At 39.3% G+C, this 25,225-nt stretch overlaps 1 protein-coding gene across 1 annotated transcript in view; it reads right to left on the bottom strand.

Moving 5' to 3' along the window:
* The window catches only part of VWF (von Willebrand factor), a 147,965-nt gene that overhangs the window by 47,023 nt on the left and 75,717 nt on the right, over positions 1 to 25,225 (bottom strand). The window contains exons 28-34 of the mRNA XM_076345119.1: positions 22,468 to 23,807; positions 21,630 to 21,749; positions 19,234 to 19,377; positions 10,025 to 10,168; positions 8,913 to 9,077; positions 6,526 to 6,569; positions 1,890 to 2,067 (exon numbers count right to left, since the gene is read on the bottom strand). Coding sequence (XP_076201234.1) covers positions 1,890 to 2,067; positions 6,526 to 6,569; positions 8,913 to 9,077; positions 10,025 to 10,168; positions 19,234 to 19,377; positions 21,630 to 21,749; positions 22,468 to 23,807 — 2,135 coding nt within the window. The remainder of the gene's footprint in view (positions 1 to 1,889; positions 2,068 to 6,525; positions 6,570 to 8,912; positions 9,078 to 10,024; positions 10,169 to 19,233; positions 19,378 to 21,629; positions 21,750 to 22,467; positions 23,808 to 25,225) is intronic.

Here is a 25,225-nt window from a genome sequence, read left to right as displayed (position 1 = left end):
TGGGAAAAAAAAGTTAAATTTTGCATATCATGGCTCACTAAATTCATAAAGAGCTAAACAAATGTTATCTCATGTTAAACAGCAGCAATCTCAAGTCAACTATAGGTCTTTTCATAATAATCAACTAATGGTATGAATGGTAATTTTCATTTCATCCTTTCAGAAAATCTTTATGAAGACATGTTTTGCCAAAAGTATGCCAAAATGTATGCCAAAAGCAATGCCTTCATGTTGCTATCAATGTATTTAGGATCGAGAAAATTATTACAGATGCACTTTTTATGGGTAGATATCACTAACAGTATCTTTTAAACTTTATAAAATATTTACAATGATTCAACTAAAATCTTTCTACCTTTTTGAAATGTTTATATCAAAACAGTAATGTTAGCTTTAAAGTGTTTGGATAATCAAATGTGCTTTTAGAAAATGCTAAAAGTTGGGACATTAAAATTTTGGATGTCTAACAATACAGGGATCAAAATCTAGCTACCCAGCTTAGATATTTCAAGCAGTGCCTTGAAGAAATTGTTCTTAAAACAGCCAGTTCTGCAGAGGACATTTTAAACTGAGATTATACATTATACAGAGAAAGCTTATATAGGGTTCTGATTTACTTTGAAAAATAATCATATGACTTTAGATGTAAGCCCAATTTTCAGAATTATGTTGTGAAGTACAGCCCTCTAAGCTTCATCAAAGCCAAAGAGATTCATCAAGCCAGAGATTTTCAAGCTCTGAACAGGATCTAAACACTGTTGAAAACAACACCTACAGGTCCCTGGTTTTGAGATTTCTGCAAATTTTAGCTGCAATAGCATGCATGATTGGGATCTAGAAATGCATTCTTTTGTACAGGTACAGCCTTTAAGAGTTACTGGAGCTGATCTTCTGAAAATGTAATTTAAAACAAACATCTTGACTAATTTTTGTGGAAATCAAGCATGTGACTACAGTGCGTTTGGCGCAGAGAGGAGGTGAAGCTGAGTCCCCAAATCCAGGCTGAGGTATACCAAAAGACCCAGTGGCTGAGCCTACCCCTCCATGAAGTGCTCTTCCCTGTAGTGGCTGTGGAGCAATGCTCCGTACCACGCTGCATGCAGCCAGGCATCCCTGCCTCCTTTATCCTGGACTGCCACCGTTTCACTGTTGTCAGAGCATCTGTCCAAGCACTGAGGCAATCTGGAGGCTCCAGTTCATTTTTTCACTTGAAATCATCATTCCCTTCTTATCTTCCTCCCTCAGGTCTTCGCTTCACATATGTGGGATTTTCCTAAAGAACCTCTCTTTTTAATAAATGGATCACCTGCCTCAAGGCTGAATCCCTCCACTCTGTAAATGCGAGTGGGTGCACTTAATTTCTGTTCCTGTCATCTCAGCCAAGGCATTAATCACACAGTGTTCACTGTTTCTGCTCAAATACTCAGTGTGAGGTTTTATGGAGGCAGGGAGCATTTTTTGTTGTTGTTTCTTTAATACATGTGCTTGATTGAGGTCAGGTCAAACTGTCAAGCCTAGAGGTGGACCAAGAATACATCACTTGCTTACAGCTTGCCGAGATAAATTTCTATTTTCTTCCATATATCCTCTTTCCCAGTTCACACAGCTTTGGAAATCAAGTGTGAAATTCTCTGATAAAACACTGTAGCTATGCTAATGTAAAAAATAAGCTCGCAGTGGCCCTGAACTTGCAAATAGCATCACACGTTCCAGGCATCAGTGAGACTCTCACGCTCCTGTTTGTTTAACCAGTGTACAGCATTAATTCCTCCCACCTCAGTCATCTTTGATGTGTACAACAACTGAGTAGCTCCATTCAGCATCACATTTCTGATTAACGTTTCAAGTGATGGGGAGGGAGAGGCATACATGCAAAGATAGATACTCACACGGACACATCCATCGGCAGCCACAAGTTTCTTCAATCTTAACAGCAGGAAGATTGCTGTGACATACCGGTTTTGGCATCCTCTCACAGTTAATTTGGTGACTCTCCAGAACCGTGTAATCTCCTGGAAAGCATGTCACAGTGTGGCACTGGTCCGGTAATGTCCATTTGTCACCAGGCTAGATAGGGAGACATGGACATTTAACAATTGAAAAGAACATGGGCAAAGGGGAGGAAAATGCAAAACTTGGCTGCTGCCACGCTCCTAGAGCTAGCAAGTAAAGTGACACTGACAGCAGTGCTACTCAAATTAGCTTTGGATAATTAAATAATAGAATGCAGTGTATTAAGGACTTCACGAGGATGAGAAAGTTTAAATTAGCAACACTGTAAGAAATAGACTCTGAAATTCCAAGCAAAAGATAATAGCCTAGAATAGGAGATGTTTTGTTAGAGCAGAATGAAGTATTTGGTACTCCATCTATTGTTAGCTTAGCCATCCTACAGCACGCATGGATAGCACGGTCAATAAAGAATTCCCCTTAGCTTTTCTTTAAGTGTCAAAGCCTTTAGTTTTCATAAGACATAAAATTATTTTAGAAAGAGCTCTGAGCACAGATGGTCATGGCACAGCAGGAATTAACAATATTTGTTCCAAGCTGGATAGGCGTGGAATACTCTAGTTATTTTATCCACAACTCCAAAACTTTAAAACAGTTCCTCCCTTCCCAAAGGGAAATTGTTACTTTACCAGTCTAATGTTATTAGATATACATAGTGGTTTTGTAAAATTAAAAATAAAATGTAAAATATATTCTCATCTTCTAAAGGACAGTCTAAATTTTAAGGCATTACATACTACTAAATGACAGAGAAATAGATGTGGTCACAATCTGGAATATCTCAAGATTCATATCTGCAAAAAGCTGAGCTCTGTGGCCCAAATCCTGCAGAGCTCTAAAGTCCATAAATAGGCTCAACGAATTTCAAAACAGAGTGTTCATCCCCGAGGCCGGCATTCCCAAGAATATCCCCAAATATGGGAAACAGCCCTTTCCAGACCTATCTCTACAGAGGCGAGTCCAGAAGCAATAGTAACAAGTGAGATAGTGGTTCTATGAACATTTCTTGATATTCACAAACAGAAACATGGGGAAGAAAAGATGATTGCTATCAGGCAAGGTTATCTCCCATCCTGTCATTTTCAGCTTACCCATCATTCCCATGAAAAACAAGAGCAAAGTGGCAAAATATCTAGGTAACCACAGCATAATTCACAGACCGTTCTTGGCACTAGTGTGCTAACCAAGAATAGTGACGTGAAAGTATTGCTCTGTATCTCTGAGCTACGTGATACCGTCAAGTCTAAAAGAGAACTGCCAGATTTGCAGCCATAAAAATTTACATATTAAACACAAGTTAATTTACTGGACCTGCTTTGTATGTTTCAGGACTGTGAGAAGGGAACTTGTCCTGAAAGCAGCTTAATACTTTTCAGACTTGCAAGCCTAGAGGAAGCTGTGGAAAAGTAACGTGAGGAGCTTTAAGTATGGAAAAAATATTTAGATAGGAAGAAATGGAATGGTTTTTAATTATAGTTGTCTTGCCTACAACTCACTGAAAGTGGAGCACCTGGAAGGTGCACAGCTGTGCAAGTCTGGCAAAGGACCCTCTGGCTTCCATACATATTTAATTGTTTTTATTTCACTCCTTAACAGAACATCTATTGGAAAACATCTAAGAGCTGGACAAGAAAAGCAAAGCACAGCACATTAAAACAAAAATATCAGTTGAAGGATCCAAACAAAGCCAAGAATCCTGGTGCAGAGGAAAACACAGGGACTCTGAAGACAAAGAAAGCCTAAATCCCAATTGATATGAAATCGTAGGAGTAAGAATAGGACAGAAAGGAAAGCAAAAGCAGAGGTTTCTAAATTGTGAAGGATAAGTCTGCTGAAACCGATGAGCCTGCCAGCACACCAGAGGAAGCCTCAGACTTCCTCTCTGAGGGAGCTCTGAACCTACAGACCTGGACTTGCACACTCTTTCTCTTACTGTGCATCTGCAGGAGAGCGAGCCACGTACCTTGATCGGGTTCATCAGCTGGCACCTTTTAATTTAGTCAGGGTTTTGTTTGTTTGTTTGTTCTTCTCTGAACCAAGTGCTGAACAATACTAGAAAAGTCATGTTACGGAAACTGCTAGTTTAGGAGTGTGATTTTTACTGCCATACATAGACCAGAAGTGCAGAAGATCACTATACAGATCACTTCATCATGAAGTGCTACCATTATAAGACAAGTACCGACACTTCTATTGTCACCTTTATGCCTGTTTAAAAGCATCAAAACAAGACTACTGATGAGAATTAACTACATTAAAAAAACCTTAATCTATCATAATCATTCACATATTCTGTCAGCGGGCAAATTCAAATATTAAAACAGTGGTTCTTTACACAGTCTGTATTTAGCGCTATTTGAATTCCTTGCCACTGGATATGATGAGTACTAAAAACTTACATGAATTCATGGAATGACTGAACAAATGCATGGAGGAGAAAACTATTGAGCACTATCAAACACAAAAAGGTACCACTTGCAGCTCAGTGTGTCTCTAAGTCACAAATTGTTCAAGGCTAGGACAGTTCAGGGAAATTTCATCTATACTTACTTACATTCTTCCCTGATTTCTATTTTTGGCCACATAATACAGGGGGTTGGATGGATTTTTGGCCTGACCTAGCACATTTGATCTTCTGTCCTTCTGCTACTAACAGTGACCTTAGCCATGAATCTTCCTTCAGCAGTCATTTCCAGGGTAGAGGTAATAACAAAAAAAATGTAATAAATCATATCACTCACGATAATGATAGGATTTAGGCTGAGATTTTTGATCCTGAGAACTCTGATTTCCTTGCAAACTGCAAGAGGTCAGTTCCCACAATCTCCAGGTGCATGAGAGACATCCCACTTGGGGAACTGAGCCTCCTGCAGTAATTCTCTGAGTAACACCTGAAATATTATGGATCCAATGTAGGAGCCTGTGTTTTCCGAATTAGGAAGGAGCTTTGATTCTTCATCCCTGTGGATTTGTGGACTATGCTGGAAGAGGGTAAGAGGCCAGTGATGGCACATTACTGCCCGTGAGGCAGAAGAGGAGTTCAGAGTGCGGGTGCTGAACACCAGAGGCAGAACACTTCCACGGTGCCTTGTAGGCACCAGGGGATGCTCAACAGCCTGCTCCAAAAGGGAATGGCTACCATGTTGGCAGTGTCTTCTAAAACCCATTTTTTCTGGCTGACAGAAGAGATAACACAAAATTCCCCTAAAGGCTACCATTTGAAAGCATGGTTCATTTTTATATGGACTGGAGCCTGGCCTCTTTTCTTCCAAAAGCATTCTAGCCAGAACGGAAATTGTGCTTTAAGTGCTTTTTTTTTCACCAAAAAAATGAAACCTGACATGTCTGAAATTCAAGTTTAGGCTTCCCAGCACTTATCTACATGTACCTGTGTCTGCTTCTAGGAGCCCAGAGGCCTGTACACATGCAATTCAAATTAATAAACAACAAGAATGTGATTATTTTTTGGTTTTAATTAAGAAAGTTTTTCAAGTTTAGTTTTTGTTTGTTGTTTTTTTCTTAATTAGGTTGTCAACCTCAAAGCCACCAGGTTATACTTAGTGTCTGATCTAGCTAAAGCCTTTCTGTGTTCTGACCAGCTGACCGAGGCCAACTGTGTAAGGCAGCTTTGATATAAGTATATTTCCTGTGTCTAGACAATTCATAAGCATTTCTTTATTAGCCACATCCTTCCTTACAGTCATGTCTTCACAAGGGAAAAATCAAAGGAATATTTTTAATGTACTGGAAATTCAAGATAAATCCTAGGGTAGAACTCATAACTGACCCCTACAAGAAAACGTATAACAAGTTTATGCTAATATTTTTAAATCATGAAGTATCGTATACACTCAAAAACCTTGGCACTTCACCTGAGATGAAGGAACTGAACCATTTATAACATCTACATCATTCCTTTCTTAGAGCGGATCACTTTTGAGAGATCAGACAGGTTTACTAAAATTTCTGAGCATTTTCTCAGGATTAATAAAAGCTTTTCTGCAAATGAACACTAAAAACTTTGATTTCATTACTTAAGAGATGGTTTTCCCTGGAGAGATGACTATCACACAATAATTATCTTCCTATACAATTTTCAATGGGACAAGGCGCTTCTATTTTTATGAGAAGGAGAGGGTCTGGATAATGACATTGCGTCCCCCGTACATGCAGCTTTATTTTGGCCATGTCTAGCTTTCCCAGAAGTTCTTTCACCAGGAGATGGAAATACTTTTTTCTTTGTCAGGGAAGACACACACTGCCATAAGTTTGGGCTCTGCACTGCCTTCAATAGCATTCAACACACTGCAAGATCAGGTGTCATTAGAGGAAGTCACCTTTGCGTGCAAAGTTATCCCATCAGTTCAAAAGCCAGCATTTTCCTCCTCTGAAATAATTCTTAATACTTAATATTGTCCAACACTTTTTGTTTCAGATTATCTATGAAGTTATTCATGGTCCTGCATGAACTTTGTAACTTGAAAGCCAGATGGATGACCCAGGCAATACACTCACTTTCATTTTGTTTCCATCCTCATCTAGACATTCTCTGACAGGGTCTGAAAGAGAAACAGACATCTTTTAGTCATCTCACTCCCTTATCTAGTCTTTCAAGCTGTGGTCACCAAAATACAGATTGCTTACTTAAAAGTGTGACTTAGGCTGTAAGAAGGGTTTTTTTGTGTTAGAATGTGAGAATCCCTAACTGAAGACTGCAGGCATTTGTCCAAAGTGTACAAGAGTACAAGAGTACAAGAGTCAAGTGTACAAGAGTCAAAGAATGCATAAACTTTGTTACTGCTAGCATTACCTGACTTCTGCAATAACATTGGTCCCAAAATACCGTGTGAGCAATAGGTAGGCTGTAATTCTACAGCACGCCTTGTACTGACATACAGCTCCGCCCAGATGGTATTTAAAAGAAGATCGTGGCTTTAGCTCTGAGGCAGGGTCCAGCCTTACTTCTGAAACTTGCGATGAATTGAGCATATTTCTGGTAATTAGCAGGTAATGAGAATTTACAGACACATTTATTACATGCAGAAAGATAAATACAGTGAGTAACCCCAAGATAAGATTTGTGAGCAACTAGCATAAGCATGAAAATAGCTGCAATAAGAACACTCAAATTCAGTTTCATTACATTCAGGCATCACTGTGATGGGCAGGTTTTTATATAATCAGTTAGATGGTCACACGGCACCCATTGAATTGCAGTTTCTATGTTTATGTGCTCTCATAACATACCTAAAGATATATGGAAAGTAATTTCATATAAGTATTATGGTATGACAAAGTGATAAGCACGTGTCTAGGAAATTAAAACACTGACTAACAAACTCTATATAATACTATACTGTGCTAGCACACATACGCTATATGCTCTGTCTTTTCCAGGACAAGTAATGTATTTTGAAAGCATTTAGGACATCTTTTAAACTTTTTTAATAGTATTATTTTTGGTACACTTCCATATATAAAGTAAGACTCCCTCCGTACAAGAAATCCAACTGTATGAGTCTGGAGGGGAAAATTATACTTTACAGATTGTAAGAAACTGAAATAAAACAAAACAAAACAAAAAAGAAGATAGTTTCCCATCCCATAGCAAAGGCTTTACCATCAGCAAAAGGAAGAGCTAAATTTTTCAGATTTAGGTGTCTACTATAAGATATCTATCATTCAAGTTTTTGAGCATACACTTTGTGCTGTTGGAAAAGCTGGATGTACGTTTCATAAAAATATAAAGCTTTCACCTCTAGTACAGATAGGTTATAGCACAGATTGCAATAAGAAAATAGTTACTGGTTTCAAATTCCTGCTCCCCATCCTATATCTTGGATCAATGTAATTTAGGGCAAGAAAATCACATATTTTACAGTGTGAGGAGAGGAAATGCATCTTTAAAAGCTTATTTTAAAAGAAAAGAAAGAAAATGGCAGCTGTTTAAATCTAGAAAATGGCAGCTGTTTGATGCTCTGGAGAGATTTTAAAATGCCAGAAGTGATCCCAGTGGAGACTGATCGGATATCTCTAAGCTGGACTGTGCACACTCTGCAACTTCCTCATTCTTAGCGGTACTTGGCTCTGCAAAAAAGTCCACTTATTTTAATGGAGACCTAACTAAGCCCTAGTAAAGCTGGTAAAAACCTGTGCAACGACTAATACGATGAGACAGTGGTTTGTGGAAAGGACACGTAGATGCTATTGTAATAGAAATAACAACAACAATATGAGTAATAAATATCTATATACACACAGACCAAGGAGGCAAAAGAAATAAAATACTGGCCAGAGTTAAAGCAAGTTTCCTTACATGGGGGGCATTGCTATCTACAAATAAATGAATGTTTGTTTAAAATATTTTACACTTTTTTTTTCCCAGTATTTGTTTTCCTGGAAAAGTTAATTCTTTCTTACTCTTTTTTTTTTCTTACACTTTGGCTGAATTCTTTGTAGACATACACATAACAATGCTTAGGTCTGTGCAGAAAAATATGTAATTTGAAATCTTTACTCACAACTAACTTGTAACATTTCTGAGTCATGCCCCCATTCATTCATGACAGCTTGAGCTTTCCTGGTGTCCTTCAGTTAATGACCAGCCCTGATTATTAATAAGATGATAGCTTGAAACGTCAGGCCTAAGCAGTTTTAAAAATCTTGCTGAAAGTTGGTTGATTAGAATAGCAGTTGGCTACACGCTGAAAGGGCTCAGATTTTGTTTTACACCTAAGTGATGGTGGTGGTCTAGGTTAGCATTTGTGATGATTGTCAGTCAGTGAAACACTAACAAAGGAACATTGGGCTGATTTCTGAAGTCAAGAAAAATCATTCTGGTTTTGGCATTTCAATTTTTGGGTTTTGCTTCAGTTATGAGGCTACAACTATATTGGACTTACCCATGCACACTTTTTTGATAAATTCACTATTCAATGTGATCATAGTGGATAAGTCTTCAAAATTCTGAAGCTTCATGATTCTGTTAGCAGCTGATGGCCCAGTCAAAGTCCTTAGTTGCTCTTCATCATATCTGTTCCCAACTCCAATTGGAAACAGGGATACCCCTAGGAAAAGAGAAGAAAAGGTTTTTAATGGGCAATGCACAGGAGAAGGACATCTTTGCTGTTGTATTTTTTCATTTGCTTCTTAAAAAAAAAAACCTGGGAAAAGTAAATTTTCATGTATTACTTGCATCACTCCTTCCACATAGGCTAAAGGCAATTAAGGGCAGAAGTGGTGATGCGCTAATTACAGTGTTAGCCAAGATGAGCTCTATTAGTCCCAAGCATAATAAGATCATGCATGGTCAACAACATGCAGGTGCAGACTTAATGACATCTTCACTTTTTTTCAAATGTAAAAAAATCTCAGTATGTTGTTTTCTTTCCTCAGTTACATGGCTATTGGATTATTTTCAAGCCATTTAATTAAAAAATAATAGTTGTTATTTAGCCCACACCTTATTCAATAGCTCCCAAAGCAATCTACAAAGCAAGTCACTGTTCCTTGGTTGAACACCTGAGGAAGCTGAGGTACAGAGACTACAACCAGAAAACTTGAAAAAACATCGTGCAGCACACATTGATACCAAAAGCATATTCCTGTATAGGTCAGTGCAAAATCTGATCAAATCCTCTCTCTATTTATTATTATTACAGTGAACCTTTCAAGATTCACTGTACTGCAACAGTATTGAATTTATAGTATTAGATCATATTTCTGTCATCCTTGTCTATCCATAGGACCTTGGAAAATCAAATGCCACTAATTTGTGAAGCCTATGGAAGCTGTTCAGCTTAAATTGCAGATTGGTCCTGAATTTACCAGTAATTCAAAGGCATCTTCGTCAGGCATGTTTTGTTCAGGCCTGTTTCTTACCAGAACATTACACACAGTAAGTCCTGAACTTATATGAACATGCCAGTGCCTTAATTTTTCATCCTTTGTTCTAGTGCATTACTTAAAAAGCAACAACTCTGCCTAAAAATAGTGACAGTGAAATGAGATTTACTGTTCATTCTTGCAGAAAGTGCAGCAGCCTCCACAGTGTCTTCTGATCTCCCCGACACGATGACTATCGCGACCTTTGATGCGCTGGGCCTCCCTCCGTGGGATTCCGACATTGCATTCTGAACTACAAAATCAATGGCTTTTCCTAAGAAGAAATTAAGAGATAAATGAGAGATATGATAGAAAACTCATATGAGGCTATAAACTAAATCTTACTTTGTATTAGTAGGTTATGCAGTACAGGAAAATACTTATTCTTAAAGGACTTTTGATGTCTGCTTTATTTTTGCTACATGAAAGATCTCAGCTATTAAGAACCTACCAGTACTATTAATACGTCCCAACACAGGAGAACCATCCTTAGCTCCCCAATCTCTGAAGTAATGTGAATTTTACTACCTTTCCTTAGCCACAAGGATAAACTTTCGTCCTCACTTTAGTAGTTACCTTTTCCAGAAGTATTACCATTGCGTTACACAAAAGGAAAGAAGATATTGTAGAACAGGTACCTATTTCCCAATTGCAGAACAACAGTGACATCCAGTGGCTATCTGATCTACAACTTCACACCATCCTGAACTGTACACACAAGTTGCTCAGCTCCCAGAAAAGATCTAGTCCTTCCCTAATTTGGTCAACTTTTTCTACAGGTGTGAAAAGCATATCTTGCCTCCCTACCACCAGCAAACTCTCTGAAATCTAGACTCAGACTAACCCATAATATAACTGGGCGATCCATATAAAAAAAAAACCAAAACAAAACAACAAACAAAACCCACCAAACCCCACAAAATACAGAAAGAAATTCTACCTTAGCTACCAAATCACAGAACTGGCTTAAATGGGTAGCTGCTGCCTTTTCATTTAACATCTGTGAACATTCAGGCAAATTTTTGTTCAAAATCATGACCTCAGCAAGAGAGTACTTTGCTACCACTTGTATTTAGATATGTATTTGCACAAATATTTATACGGGGAATGATGACATGCAGCTTTCTTAAAAGCTCCTTTGGGATTGGAAGTTATCAGGTCAGGAAGTAGAAATGATACCGTGTGACTGATGTGACATTCAGGGCAAGCAGCAACGGTGAATAATAAATACCTGAAAGACTAGTTCCTCTGAGTAATCTGCAAGAACTGTGGAGCAGAAATATGTTTGCCTGAGGAATTCACTGAACAATTTTAAATAACAAACACATTTGTAAAATACTGGAAGTCAGATCATAAATAATTCACCAGCACACCGCCAGAATACCTTAGCACACCTGAACACTTTGCACTTCATGTCTTCTTTCATCATGTCACCCACCCCTTTTCATTGGCAGAAGCAAAGATCCTTTTCCCAAGCTGCTGCAAGGATGGACAACCTCTAGGAAGCTCATGCAGCACATTGACTATTGATAACGTGTCAACAGCAACTGGATATTCTACAAGGCTTTAATTAGGCCTTCAGGAAGAATTTATCCTCTGGAGGAATCTATCCTAGAATAGATATTTGGAAAAAGCCCAAATATCTCCTTTTCCACAGTACTGCTTTGGAGGTGATGTTCCCTTCTCAAATACCATTGCTTTCCCCATCCTTTCCTGTTTTCTCAAACACCTTATAGTCCCTGACGGGCAGCCTCGCATCCCTTTCCCACCTTATCCAGCCACCTCTTCTTCCCCCTTAGCCCATCATCACTATTTCCTCCCCAGAGCCTTAGCCTCATCTTCACGTGTCATCTCTCCACACAGATGCCCACAACTAAAGAGAAGAGCTGGGACCCACCAGGAACCGTTGCCAGGCCCTGTCAGACCTACCGCAGGAATAGGATCCACATCAGCTTCTCCTCCTATAAGCTTCCATCTATCATGTGCCGTTACCTCCACTAACAGTCTCCCTTCTATAGAGGGTCACATATTTTTCCAAGCAATAATTTTCAAATAGAAAGATGCATGTTTGTTTAAAACAAAATGCTTTTTGGAAACATCAGTTAGGATCAGAAGGGAAAAAAAAGAGAAAAATCAACAGAAAGCTTTCAACAGTATTTAAGAACAAGATGGGATGTTTGTCATTTGTTTCTTGCTATGTAATGATTATCTTTTATTTAGTTCTTCCAACTGTGTAGATTCATTCTGTTCTCATCATTTGATTTTCATTTCCACTTTAATTCTGAATTATATTTTATATACAAAATGAAAATACTTTAGAGTTTCTGTTCAATGAAAACCTCAAAAATTTGAACATTTTTCTACTTGCAACAAAATATATTTTAAACCATCATTATTAGTTGGATGATGGCAATTCTGTTTCACGAGCTACTATTCCTGACCAGAAAAATTAACTAACCTCAGGTATTAACTCATGTCCTATAGAGCTGTCTCACAATCGTTGCGACAAATGGTTTTGTTTTCCAGTAGTTACTCTATCTGTACATCCATCTGTAGAGGTAGATGTTAGATGCAGAATGGCATGTTAGCTATAAATAACTAAGGGATAAAACAAAATACAGAAAATTAATATGACTATATTGCAGTCCCTGAGATTGCTCCAGGATGGTCACTGTGCCAGAAAATTAACTCATTTCCCTTTTGTCCTATAAATAATTATTAAAAAAGTATTTCAGGTTTTAACTTTCAAATATGTTAGGTTAAACTTTTGCACAGTAAGAATCACAAACGATTTTTCATTCATTTGTGAAAAGTACTTGGAATTTCTGTGTTTGTCTTTCTTTAATGACCCTTTGACTTTTGTGTGGTTGGTGTGGTCACCAGCTGCTCCAGCTCCATTTTTCTTTCTCCCATTAATTCTGAAAATTTTCAGAAACTTCCATACGTATATGTAAACTTGAAAATCCATTATTTTTATAATTTCTAATAAAGAAATCAAGTTCCATTGTAATAGAACCAGGGACTATTTCAAAGTCCGCAAAAAACAATTACTCAATTTAATGCATGGAAAATTTGTTTTAGTGTACTAAAAACTCTTTGGATTTCTCCCCTTGTTTTGAAGCCAGCTCTAGAGAAAAGAGCCAGGTGTCTGAAGACATGATCAAATGAACACTTTCATCCTGCTAGAGGGATTCAGAAAGTCACCATCCCAAGCTGGAAGCTGTCACTTCTCAGCTGTTTGTCTCTACATCTCGCCAGGGAGGGTAATAACAAACTCTTCAGAGGCCATAATAAAAAATATTGACTGCTAATAAACCAACCAAGTGAACATTTTCTTACTACTACACTGCAACATAACAGTAATCTGCCATTTTCATACTAATAAAGGAAATTTAAAATGTTTACACTGAAATAAATATCACCAAGCACAAGGCTACATTAAGACCAAAAGAAGAGTGCGCAGCGTCGTGGACGTAATGAAACCAGCTTTAAAATGGCCAGGTCTGAGCCACACCGGCTTCAGCCGTTATGAGACCACCTTGGGTCTTGTACACCCCTTCAGTGGCTGACATCTGGGCCACTGCTGCTGCTGGCACCACTACAGCTTGCTCTGACATATCTACATACATTGCAAATGCATCTCTGGCTGCGCTAGTGCCGTAGCGAGCTGCTGGCAGAAGGAAAGGTCCGCTCCTCCAGGTGCACCAGCTGGGCATGCCCTCCCAGTCCCCTGCCAGTCAGCACTGCTGTCCACCTGGCCACACAGCTAGCTGCCTCGGGAAACTCACCATGTCTGAAAAATAACCGTTCTAAAAAAAAAAAAAAAAAAAAAAAAAAAAGGCATCATTTTCAGCCATTCTGGCCCTTCCCTCAGCTCGCTGAAGGCCCAAGGCACATCCCTTCCTGCAGAAGGAAGGCGGTGCAAGTGTGCAGCAGTGAGCTGTCAGGGGGCCGGGGACAGGCCCTTCCGCAGCAGCTAGCTCTTTAATCTGTTTTGCTGTATGGAACCACACCATCAGCTATTCATTTCAGTGATGGACCCTAGAGAAAATCCAAATGTTAATAGAAAATACCCTAAATCCTGCTCCATAAAACAACAAAACAATTTTTTTTCTTTAAAGAAAATCTGACAGTGGCCAAAACGTCATTTGCTAGCATTGACAAGGGGTCTCATATAAGCCCCAGTGAAGTGAATGGGAGGTTTGCTATGGGCTTTAAGGGTTACACGTTTTGAAGCATTTTCTCTGTGCGTGCATGTGACCCTAAGTCTGGACTAGCAGCCAAGATGTTCCCACATACTGAACACAGGAGTAAATTATGTTAGTCTCATGTATTATTGTTACAAATGTTTTCTGTTTCTCACATATACAATGTGCTATCGAAAAAAAAAGGCAACAAATGGGCTTTGGAAGCAGAATAACTTCTATACTCACATATCTTTTAGGCATTAGACATACAACCCGTAAGAAATCAAGATGGAAGTCTCAAAACCAAAAGCCTTCATCGCATACAGGAGAATAACAGAGCTGAGAGCAGCATGACACACAATAAAGCTGTTCCCAAACGCAGTGGACGTGATGGGGAATGCATGTCTGGTCATCTGTCCCTGACCTCCTGCCCCCTCTTCTGCTATGGGCTCCTAACACATCACACTTATGCTGGTCCTGACAGGCATAATGGCCACAATTAATTTCACACGTGCGCACACACACACCCTTCCCAAATTTGACCATCTAAACATTTATCTGGTTAACGGAACAAAAAGACCTAGCTTGCAGGAGCACTGAGCCCCCAGCAGCCTTTCAGCTCCGTCAGTAGGATGTGATTGTTAGTCATTGGGCATGTCCATGGAAAAAATATAAATAAATAAAAAGAAAAAACAAAAAAACATTGATCTATATGGGCCACTTTAGAAAGGGCAAGTTGGTCATTCCAAAGGCTGCCACCACAGCACAGCACCTTCTCCCCATCTTTCAGTGCTGATACACTCCTGACTACACTGTGGAATATAAAACAGAAGTCATGTATGGAATAGTTATTAAAGCAAAAGGAACAGAAGAGATCCTACAAAGATGAGGAAAAAAATTGAGAAGGGATGGCATCACTGCGCAGTCTTCTCCTCTCAGCTAAGACTATGAACATTTGATGCTGAACTTGTGACAGTCAGAAAAGGCTTTATAAGAACTTTTTTCTGGTTGCCTTTAACATGACTATCCAATAAAGGCTAATTATCTGGATTTTTTTTTTTTTTTTAATATTATCTGATGCACATTCAAGCCAGACTGATATTCTGAAGTAGTAATTCAGAATGGTTCACATAGAGGTTCCTGTGAGGACTGAAAGCTGATTAAATGGACATAAACAAGCTTTAAGGACTAAAGACAATCTGTTGAGTAGGGTTGGAGGTGTTTACTGGGAATCTACAGGGTATTACACTAGATTCTGCCTTATTAATAATTTCATTAATGATTTGGATAAACGAGGAAAAATGTGTAAAAAGGCATGTTAATCTGAATCACAGATAGTAGATTGGGAGCAATTATGAACATCATGGAATGAACTGAAAGAGTATAAGGTGCCCTAGAAATGTTTGAAATACATCCAGAAAATAAAAAACAAGATTCATCCCAGAATAAGCCAATCTGGAGGAAAATAAACCAACACACAGACATTTAATGGCTTAATGGGTGCCTCAAGGAAAGCAGAAACTGCTTAAAAGCAACCTTTGCAATTATTTTCTTTAATTTTGTCTGAAAAGAGGAATAAAATGTAAACCCCCCGTGGGGGTCTGTGGAGTTGTGACAGATGGGGGATTCCAGCTAGGCGGAGGTTCCTGCCGGGAACTTGTGAATCTGTGCCTTAAGCGGCCTCAGTGGTTTCACTAACACTTCTGCAACACCTCGACAAAAAAAGAAAAACTAGTACAAAAGGTCTTAATCACTCACAAGTACAGAAAGCTTCCTGGGAAAGAAGCAAAAAAGAAATGGTTCCTCAGCACTTGAAGAGGTAGAGAAGAAGCCACGGGCTAGAAAGCCTGTGGATGGTCCAGACTGCATCTATTTAACCAAGGACTTGTGTAATCGGGAACAACCCTGCATGACGATAATCGTGAAGCTGGTATTTATATCTTAATTTAGGATCTTGACTAGACATTGAATTGCGCTTCTTTTTAACTGAAACTAGCAGATTAGTTTAATTTTGAAACAAAATAGCTATGGCAAACTAATCCCACAGATCGATGCTTTAAATAGTCAATTCTTAGGACATTGATACTCTGGCATTAAGCGTGCCAATTAACAGAATGTCTGGACTCTTCATGAACAGCACAGATTCATTAGTCCAACAGCCCACCAGCACTGAAGGGAGGAGGCTACAAAGCCCCAAAACCTCTCCTCTGCTTTCCTGGCTCTGCAGGTCAGAAATCCTGCATTTCTCTTACCACCAAGGGGTTTTGATGACCCCGGGGCTCCACCAGGACCACATTCAACTCACAAACCTTGTAAGAAATGAACTAAAAAAACAAGCAAGCAAACAGAAAAACCTACCAGGACAGTGAATTAAAACAGCTCAGGGAAGAGACTAGCAGGCACCCAAAGCTGCCTTAAGAAAGGAGCCGACACCACCAATTCAGAAACGCTAGTGGGGGAGCAAGCGAGGAAGACCTTTGTCTTTCAGTGGATGGGAACCCTTAGATCAGGGCAGCTGCTGGAAAAACCACAGCCTTGGATGGGTGATGGGGGGCCAGATTTTGAAAATTCTGCATAGACCGCATCACTCAGGGCAGAGATCTGAATAAAGAAAAGTGCTATAGTGGGTCTTTGCTTCCTAAACCACAGGGGGGGTAGAAAGGAAACATTTATACCTTCTTAATCATGATAGGCAAAGCTGAATGCTGCTATTTAAATATGTTAATAACTACAGAAAGTGTCAGTAAAAATATTTAAGATTTTTTCCCTAAAGGGGGGAGGGGGGAAGGGACACACATTTCTTTCCCTAACAATGCTTTTAATACAGTTGAGCCATATAGATCATACTTCCTCCAGATTTTGAGTCTGAGGCAGGCAGTAGGCATGGAAAACATCAGCTTAAATGAGCTACTTTTAGGAAAGGTATAAGCAAGCAAAATCATGGTTTTATAAAGTGTTAAGCAGTATTTACTGTAGGAACTGATCACTCTGCTCCCTACGACAGTCCTAAATACTCATGAATGCTGAACAGAGGCATGTTTATGTGACTCTCAGTTCTCTTGCATAGATGACTTTTATAGCTGAATGAAGGCTTATACAGTTAGCTCTTGCTTAGTTAGTTTTCTTTTTTCAGTTATTTCTTAGGTGAGGTTACACAATTTCATTATGTCTGAATATCCCCAGAGCTTCTTCTCAGTAGGTTACTTGAGCCAAAATTTGCATGATGTTATCTTATTGTATAAGCATGGGAAAGCTTTGTGGTATAGGCTGCTCTTTTTTGTCCTGCCTATGCCCTGAAATTTTCTATAGTTTTTCATTATTTCTTACTAATAAAATGTATCTCTCTCCTGGAGTTTCTTTATCATTAAATGAAACAGAAAAAGGAAAGCTTTACGCAGTAAGACTTTTGCAGTGATGGCAACAGAGCCTACGGTTGCTCTCTGCATGTATAGCTTTTTTGATGGAAATAGGATGATTTGGATCAGCAAAGATTGAATGAGGATTATACAGGATCATGTTTCTACCACAGGGAAGCCAGCACAAATGAAGAGAAAAAGTGCTGGTCTGACGGTAATGATATTTTTGATAGGTAAATCCTGATCAAGCCCTCCATAGGCTAGAAAGGATTTCCAAAGCTACCTAGGGAACTGCAACATCCAGACTGAGCCATCTACACTTTTTAAGCAGCCTCTGCATTTCCAGAGGCCCAAGCACAGACAGAATGACATGAATGACCATGCATTTCCCATGGATGCTGAGTCTCCTACACAGTCAGACGAATTCACACACATTACAAGGTGCAGGACAGGACCACAGTGACTTATTTTCATTACTTCATTTGGGAGGAACTACTTCTACTCTATTCCATTTTGGTTCATTATACCACATCCCTCATCGTGGTCTCTGAGCATTTTCCAATGAGACATAAACAAATCACTAACGAGTATGTCATGTGGCTGCCTCTCCCCTTTCATTTCCCAAAGGCCATGTTTTCTCTGTTTATCCTGCAGTTCAGTGTGGCTTACTACACACATTACATGGAAGGCTTCATGAAACTTATCTATTTGTATGTAACAATTTATCCCACAACGAGCCTATAGAAGTCTCATCAGCCATCTGGTATTTTTATTTCTCCAGGCTGAGAAAGCAATCATGGCTAATCCTCCTGCGAACTATGGAAGTCAAGTTTTATTTCTCACTTTTCTGTACCAATAATTCTTTACAGTCTGAAGTAGGCCAAAGACCCTAAAAATCTGTGTACTCCTCAACTCTTATAGGACCGTAATGCTAGGCGGCTGCCAGAGCAAATGTGGTTCCAGTCCAGAAGAACAAAATTCTCAGGGTATCTGGTGAAAGATCAGATATGCTGTAGGAGAATCATTTTTTGCTGAACCCTACAACTGATACATGTGTGTGTACTGAATTTCCACAGATGTAGTGGGAAATCTGTGTTATGTTTTAGCACATGAAAACTGAAGTGGACATGTTTTTCAGGAAGCAGTTGTCTGGAGCAGAAGATGATGTTTCACAAGTAACTCTTCAGCTAAGGTGTCGCCTTAGGCGATCATTGCTCCCTGGCACCATCCACAGCCTTGTGCCAGCCCAGGTCCTTGTAGGACCAGCATGGCAACTTGGATGAGGGAACTGAACCACCCAGAATATAACTACTGTTTTTTTCCAACCAGATCGGTTACACTGGCTCAGCACAGAGTAACAAACATCCAGCAAGGGCAGCTATTGAAGTCAGCATAAGCAGTTCTGCTGCTAAATGTCTAATCAACTAATTGGTGCTGAAAGGTTAATGATCGAAGTCTTCACTTCTTAATTAGGTTTTGCTTGCTTGAAAGATCATGAACGCAAATTCTGAGAATTACTTCAAGGCTAAAAAGAAACTGGTCATCTTCTTTCCAAAATACATTAAGACAAACCCTAATTCGAGTAACCTATGGATACATTTTAATAGAGAAAATTGAACCTTTACCAGGGAATGTACATATAGTAAAGACATGAGTGAATTAAAAAACCTGACAGTCCTACTGCAGAACACTACCACAATAGCACTGACATGAATTGGTGATTGGGGCCAGGCTATATTTAGAATTTCTGGGTTTTTTCCTCTTGTTTAAACATCAACATCCACATAATCACTCACCTAGTCTGGTAGGACCTTGCTCCCTTTGTTGAATTGAGTGCACCATCTCTACAAGCTTTTCAGTCTCTTGAGGCATGTTCCATGAAATTTCTAGATTATTTTCCCTGGCATACTGGAGAACTGATACATGAATTGAAGTATTGCCTGAAGCAGAAAGCAGAAAATAAATATTTTAAGCAGTGCATATGAATGTCTTAAAATAAATCTAAAGGATACATTATGGTTGTGTTTTACATTAAGCACAACTAGACAGCAATTTTCCATCAGAGTGTGAAAGCTGCATTTTCAATCAGAAGATCAAAACCGAACTATTACCAGGGGAAAAAATATTCAAGTATTGCTGGAAACAGTTGCTTTTCTGTCAGAAATCAGCAAGCAGTATTTTACCTCAGATCAGTTTGACCACGATTGGAGAATTTCAGTTTACTGATCTCCAAATGTTATCGCTTTTCCATTTTAAAATTGTTTAAACATCACTTTTTTTTATGTGCACATAGTTTTGCAAAGGCAGTAGTTTGCTGCCCCATTTGCCTGATCGGCCAGGCTCTCCCAGATGACTACATTTCATGCAAATTTCCCTCTGTCGTGCAATACTTGAGCGGCATGCATCAGGCTGCAGCATGGGACATAGCACACATGGGGAGCATGGCCTGCAAAGGGGAATGAAGAGAAATTCCAAGTTTTGCTATTCTCTGATATCCTAGTTCTCTAATATATTATGTAAGAAGTATGAGTAAAACTATTAACAGAGGGTTGATATAAAAAGTTAATAAATATCAGACTTGCAGAATTGAACTGGGCAATACATTGTTTATAATGATTGGCTGTACCTCTCTTCATGGTTTCAGAAAGACTTCTACTGTATACTGAAGATACTTACGTATATAGCATACTATTCTTTACCAATGCTTTGTAAAACATTTATGAATTAAGTTAATAATAATTGTAATTTCATGTACCCAAATGTTGCAGCCCTATATTGATCTGAATATTGTCTACTCACTACGCTTTACAATTTGTCCACAGTCTACTTAAGGATTTTAAAATCAAGGCCGTAGTGAGGAATCATTTCATAGCTACGTTATTATTGTCCTGTTGTTAATGATGTAACATTTGCTATTACAGGCTTCAAAGATAAGGAAAACGGCTAGGCTAAAAGAAATCCTCTGTTGTTTTATTTAGTTTGTGTTTATTTCACTTGGCTCACTTCTCTATAACTTGCATGTACACAGTTTTCAGAAACAGAGTGTCTTCCATGTACAATCTCTAAAAAAAAATCTAAGTTATTCTAGACATACAGAAATGCTATACTTTTCCTCTATGAGTTCTCTAATTAGCGCAAGTGCTGGTAATCACCTCTTTTGGAAGCACAGGTATAATACAAACATGACAATGCCCAGTGGCAAAACACCAGCAGCAACAGCAGTTGCTCTGTGGAAATGGTTGAATGCTGAATTGAAAAGTACAATTCTGATCAAAAATCCAGGCTTGTTAAAACAAGTGCTACTGGGAAAATGCAGGATCCTGTGCAGCCCCTGCCACGTGGATGGACTTGGTGCAAGGGCAGACAATGTCCTGATTTACTACATGTGTCACATGGTCCCTCCATGTATGTGCAGGGTATATGGCATTCCACCAGGGCAGCTGCACTGATATCAGCTGTGCTGCATGACCTCACTAGAGGTGTACGTCCCATCAGTACATACTCTGCAAGCTCAGTGAGTCTAGCACTCCCAAAAAGTGTCTATCATCCAACATGGGTCAGGAAATAAATCTTAAAAAGTCAGTTCTAGCACCCTAAGTTAGCCAAAAAAACTGGTCAGAGCCAGAAATGCCTATTCCAAAGACCAAAACCTTGCAGTCATACCAAACCTGAACCAAAAATCCTCTGAATTATCCATTCTTACTTGAACCAGAACTGAACTTGAACTATTATTTTCACGTCTGTTGAACCTAACCCAGAACTGAACCAAAACCAAACACGTATTTTTGCTTTTCTGCCACAGAATAACAGTTCAGCTAAATCTCCATCCTGTGACAGGGACCGCTTTGCCTGTTTGGCACACACACTTATGCCCAGTACAGTATAAAGGGAAGTGCTCATCAGAGCTGCTGTCCTGGGTATTCCTCATCACACGGTTCCCTGAATTGGATGTCACACCTTTATTCACCTGAACCAGAACAGCTTGTTTTGGGAGGAAACTGAACCACACCTGAACCAAAAGCTTTACTAGCTTGATTTCCCCAATATAAACTTAAAAATTTTTTGAGGGATTGGAATGGGTCATTTAAAAAAATAAAAATTAAAAAACCCTATACTGAGAAGTTGTTTTGTCCTGTATAGCAAAAAAATACAAAGAGTCTTTATGTGTTTGAATTCAAAGACAGATACATACTGATCTCAACATTTTCAATAAATGCCCGTACAAAGTTTTTCATTTCCTCAAACTCTGATGCTCCAATATTGGAACTTCCATCCAGAAGAAACATGACATCCATTGGTTTGTTGCACAACTCTGAGGGGGAAGGGGAAGAAAAAAATAAAGAAAAAAAAAAAAGGTTATTTATACATAATACCCAGAAGTAGCATCTGCTAACCATTGGTAGGAGCAGAAAGGGCAGATACACCTGCATTTGGGGAAAACAAAGCAGGATAATGACCAGTTGAAACAGTAAGTGATGACCCTTTAATGAAAGCCTTGAGATTTATATTCAGTGGGGTAACAAGGGTATTTCAATTCCTGCTTTTCTGCTAATGCTATTTTACTCTTAGGGGACTAAAACAACACCAAACAAAAAACCAAACCAAAACCAAAACAAAGCAACAGCAGCAACAAAACCCCAACAACAAACAAACAAAACAAAAAAAATACTCCCCCAAAAAACCAAACAAAAAAACCCAACACAAAACCAATGAAGCTTCTTCAGGAAAGAGGAAGTATAATTTAAACTTGCTTGAGGCAGGCAGATGAGAATAACTTTTTGCTTCTGTCACACTCCATCCTATCTGAGAGCTACTGTACTTTACTGACAAATGGAGCCAAGGACTTCTGAGCCTACTGAAGGTTGGCTGCAGGGCTGTGCTTGGTACTGCTGAACTGGGGCAGCATCCTCAGATGCCAGATACCAAATGAGATACGGGAACCCTCTTCAAATTTCAGTGATGTGAGGGTGAAATGGATGACACAGGAGAGAGGAAAGAGGAAATTACACAGAAAATACGTCCAACTTTACCTGGAATTTCTGTCCAAAGTTTACGAGAACAGCATGACTGCAGCACTAATTCAGGTGCTTCTTCAATAAGTGTGCTATAACTATGCAAGATTATTGGGTTATAAGGCTGACTGATCTTTCTGAGCTCTTGGATATTTGCATTGGGGGTTATGCCTATGGGAATAACATTTATGCTCCTGGGAGGTCGTGTGATAACGTCAGTGGAAGGGCTAGATGACACCATATATACCAAGTGAGGAACATCTTGCCTGCCCCCATTCACTGGTGTAAATGTGTGTTTGGAAATATAATCGAGGGCATTCCCAGTGTTGGTAGCCTTCCCTCCTTGGTAGGGTATGCTCCTCACCTTCTCAATAATACTTTCCTTTGACTGTATTTCCCTAAAGGAATACTCCAGAGTGACAGTCTCTGAATACTGCATGACTGTAACATGAATATCTTCCTGTCCTACATTCATTTCTGTGATCACCCTCTCAAGGAACTTCTTGACGATATTGAAATTTTCCTCCCCAACATTGTCAGATCCTTCCACAATAAAAGCAATGTCTAGCCTTTTGCGTGTGGGTTTTTCTGAAAAGGGCGGTGGTGCTGTGAGACCCCAAGACGGAAATAAGACACTGGATATTGTTGGAGTGGACGTAGCTTGTATCAGAGAAGTTTCTTCAGGTCCAAGATCACATAGATGGTCAATGAGGAGATCCCTATTATCCATTAGCTCTAACACATTGTTCATTAGGAAGGCTCTATTATCTGGTGACTGCTTTTCAATGAACCTTATTTGCTCCACATTAACATACGGTCCAATCCCCACAGGTATTACTGTGATTTTTTTATTCTTCAAAGCTGTGAGGATGCTGCGGAGTTTTCCTGGAGACTTGCTTGCTATAAATAGCACTGCAATTCTGGCAGCATTGGTCCTTTCTGCTTTTCCAAAGACGTGAAACACACTGTATTTAAGGACTTCAGTGGCAGACGCTACTTCATCACCTGTGTATTTTATGCTTTGGACAATTTTTCTCATCTGGGACTGTGTTTTGATATCTTTAAGGCCAAGATAGATTGTGGGGCCAGCCCTATACACCAGAATTGACACTCGGATTTTCTTTTGGGAGATGTGGAGTTTCTTCATCATGCCAGTTATGAAAGTCTTCAGCTGTTCGAAGTCCTCCTCTGACAGTTTATTGGAGCCATCCATTAGGAAGGCCAAGTCCATCATCTTGCTGCATGAGTATTCACTAGGTGGTAGTTCAATGTCCTCCTCTGGAGCAGGTGTTGTCAGCGTTAGGGTGTCCTCCACTGGTTCACAGGCTACACAGGTTAAGTTCTTCCCTTCACACAGACTACAAAAATCACCAAATTTAACTGTAAAATATCAACGCTTATAACAACACATCACCTGCATCCAATAAAAGAATGTCCATACAGAAATAGTTAAATATCTCAAAAACACAACACAAACAAAACATGATGTGGGTGATTTTTTTCACCACCCCATTTCCCCACAACTCCCCACAAGGTATTGTACAGCTAAATCCCATATGTTCATGCACGTTTGTTTAGATCCAGGAAACGTATGACAAACTACAATGTATTTGTGAGGGGAAACTCTCCTTATAACAGCCTTTGGCAGAATGTGTAAAATCTGTGCCTGGAAACTGTCTAGAAACCCACTGCACTTGAGCAATACAGGTACCTACAAGCCACTGATGGACTGAACTGGCAGATCTGGTTTGCTTCACAAGGAAGAAAAACATGAGGCAAACTGGAGGCAGCTAACACAAAGTAGAGTAGGAAAGATGCTTTTAGCTCTGATATGACCTAGCAGACTCTGCAAGGAGGCTAGGTTTACCTCGGTTTTAACCTTAGTGAAAATAACAAACAGCCTTTTTTCTACCTCTGAAGTGCATTACTTTCCTTTTCTTTTTCCTGACTTCATTTTGTTTAGAATACAGCTTTGGCACATGTTCGTCCTCCATTTTTTTTTTTATGTCTCCTTTGTTATCTTCCCCTTATTTACCGTGTTCTCTGTTTCAGTCCCTTTTCTCATATCAAATGATGTATTTCATCTATAGCTGTTATCTCCTTTTAGCCCTATTTGTCTTCCCCCAACATTTCCACTCACCTCCATCAGTACATTTTTCTCTTCCCCTTTCCATCTCAGCTCCCATTTTTCTTTTTCCCCCATCTCTGCCTTTTCCGCTATTCATCCTTCTGTACCGCCATGAGATTTTTCACCTCTGTCACCCTCCACCTTTTACGAACTTGTTTATAATTCATCTCCTTCTATCTTTAGCAAGGCTTTAACACTTCTGCCCTTTCAATTCCTGGTTGCATGATTCTCCTTCACTTATCAGAGCAGAGAACATGACTGTACTCACGCACAGGGTGGTACAGACTCAGCCAATATGTTTTCCTTGTCTTACTGGACAGTCCAAGAAACAGAATAGAAAAAGTTTATGAAAGAGCAAGGACCAAAAAAATGCTTGTTTTCACTGCCAGAGAAAACCCAGAATGTACAAGCTAAACAAGTTAATACTGGAAGAAGGTGCCATTTTCTGGTAAAAGACTTCACTTTACACGTAGCACCTTTGTTTAAGTTCTCTTAGTTTAAGCGCTGTGTTCTTTTCAAGCTGCTTTTAGTGTCTTCCTAATTGAAGGATGCACAGCTACTTTTGGCATTAATGTATAGCAACACAGGATTTATTATTTTAATCCTAATATGAGCAAGCCTCTTCTAGTTTCCAATTTCCTTTGGATA

The sequence above is a fragment of the Aptenodytes patagonicus genome, chromosome 1, assembly GCF_965638725.1.
Source record: "Aptenodytes patagonicus chromosome 1, bAptPat1.pri.cur, whole genome shotgun sequence".
NCBI lineage: Eukaryota > Metazoa > Chordata > Aves > Sphenisciformes > Spheniscidae > Aptenodytes > Aptenodytes patagonicus.
The sequence above is the reverse complement of the archived record's forward strand: the minus strand, read 5'-3'. Positions and strand labels throughout refer to the sequence as shown.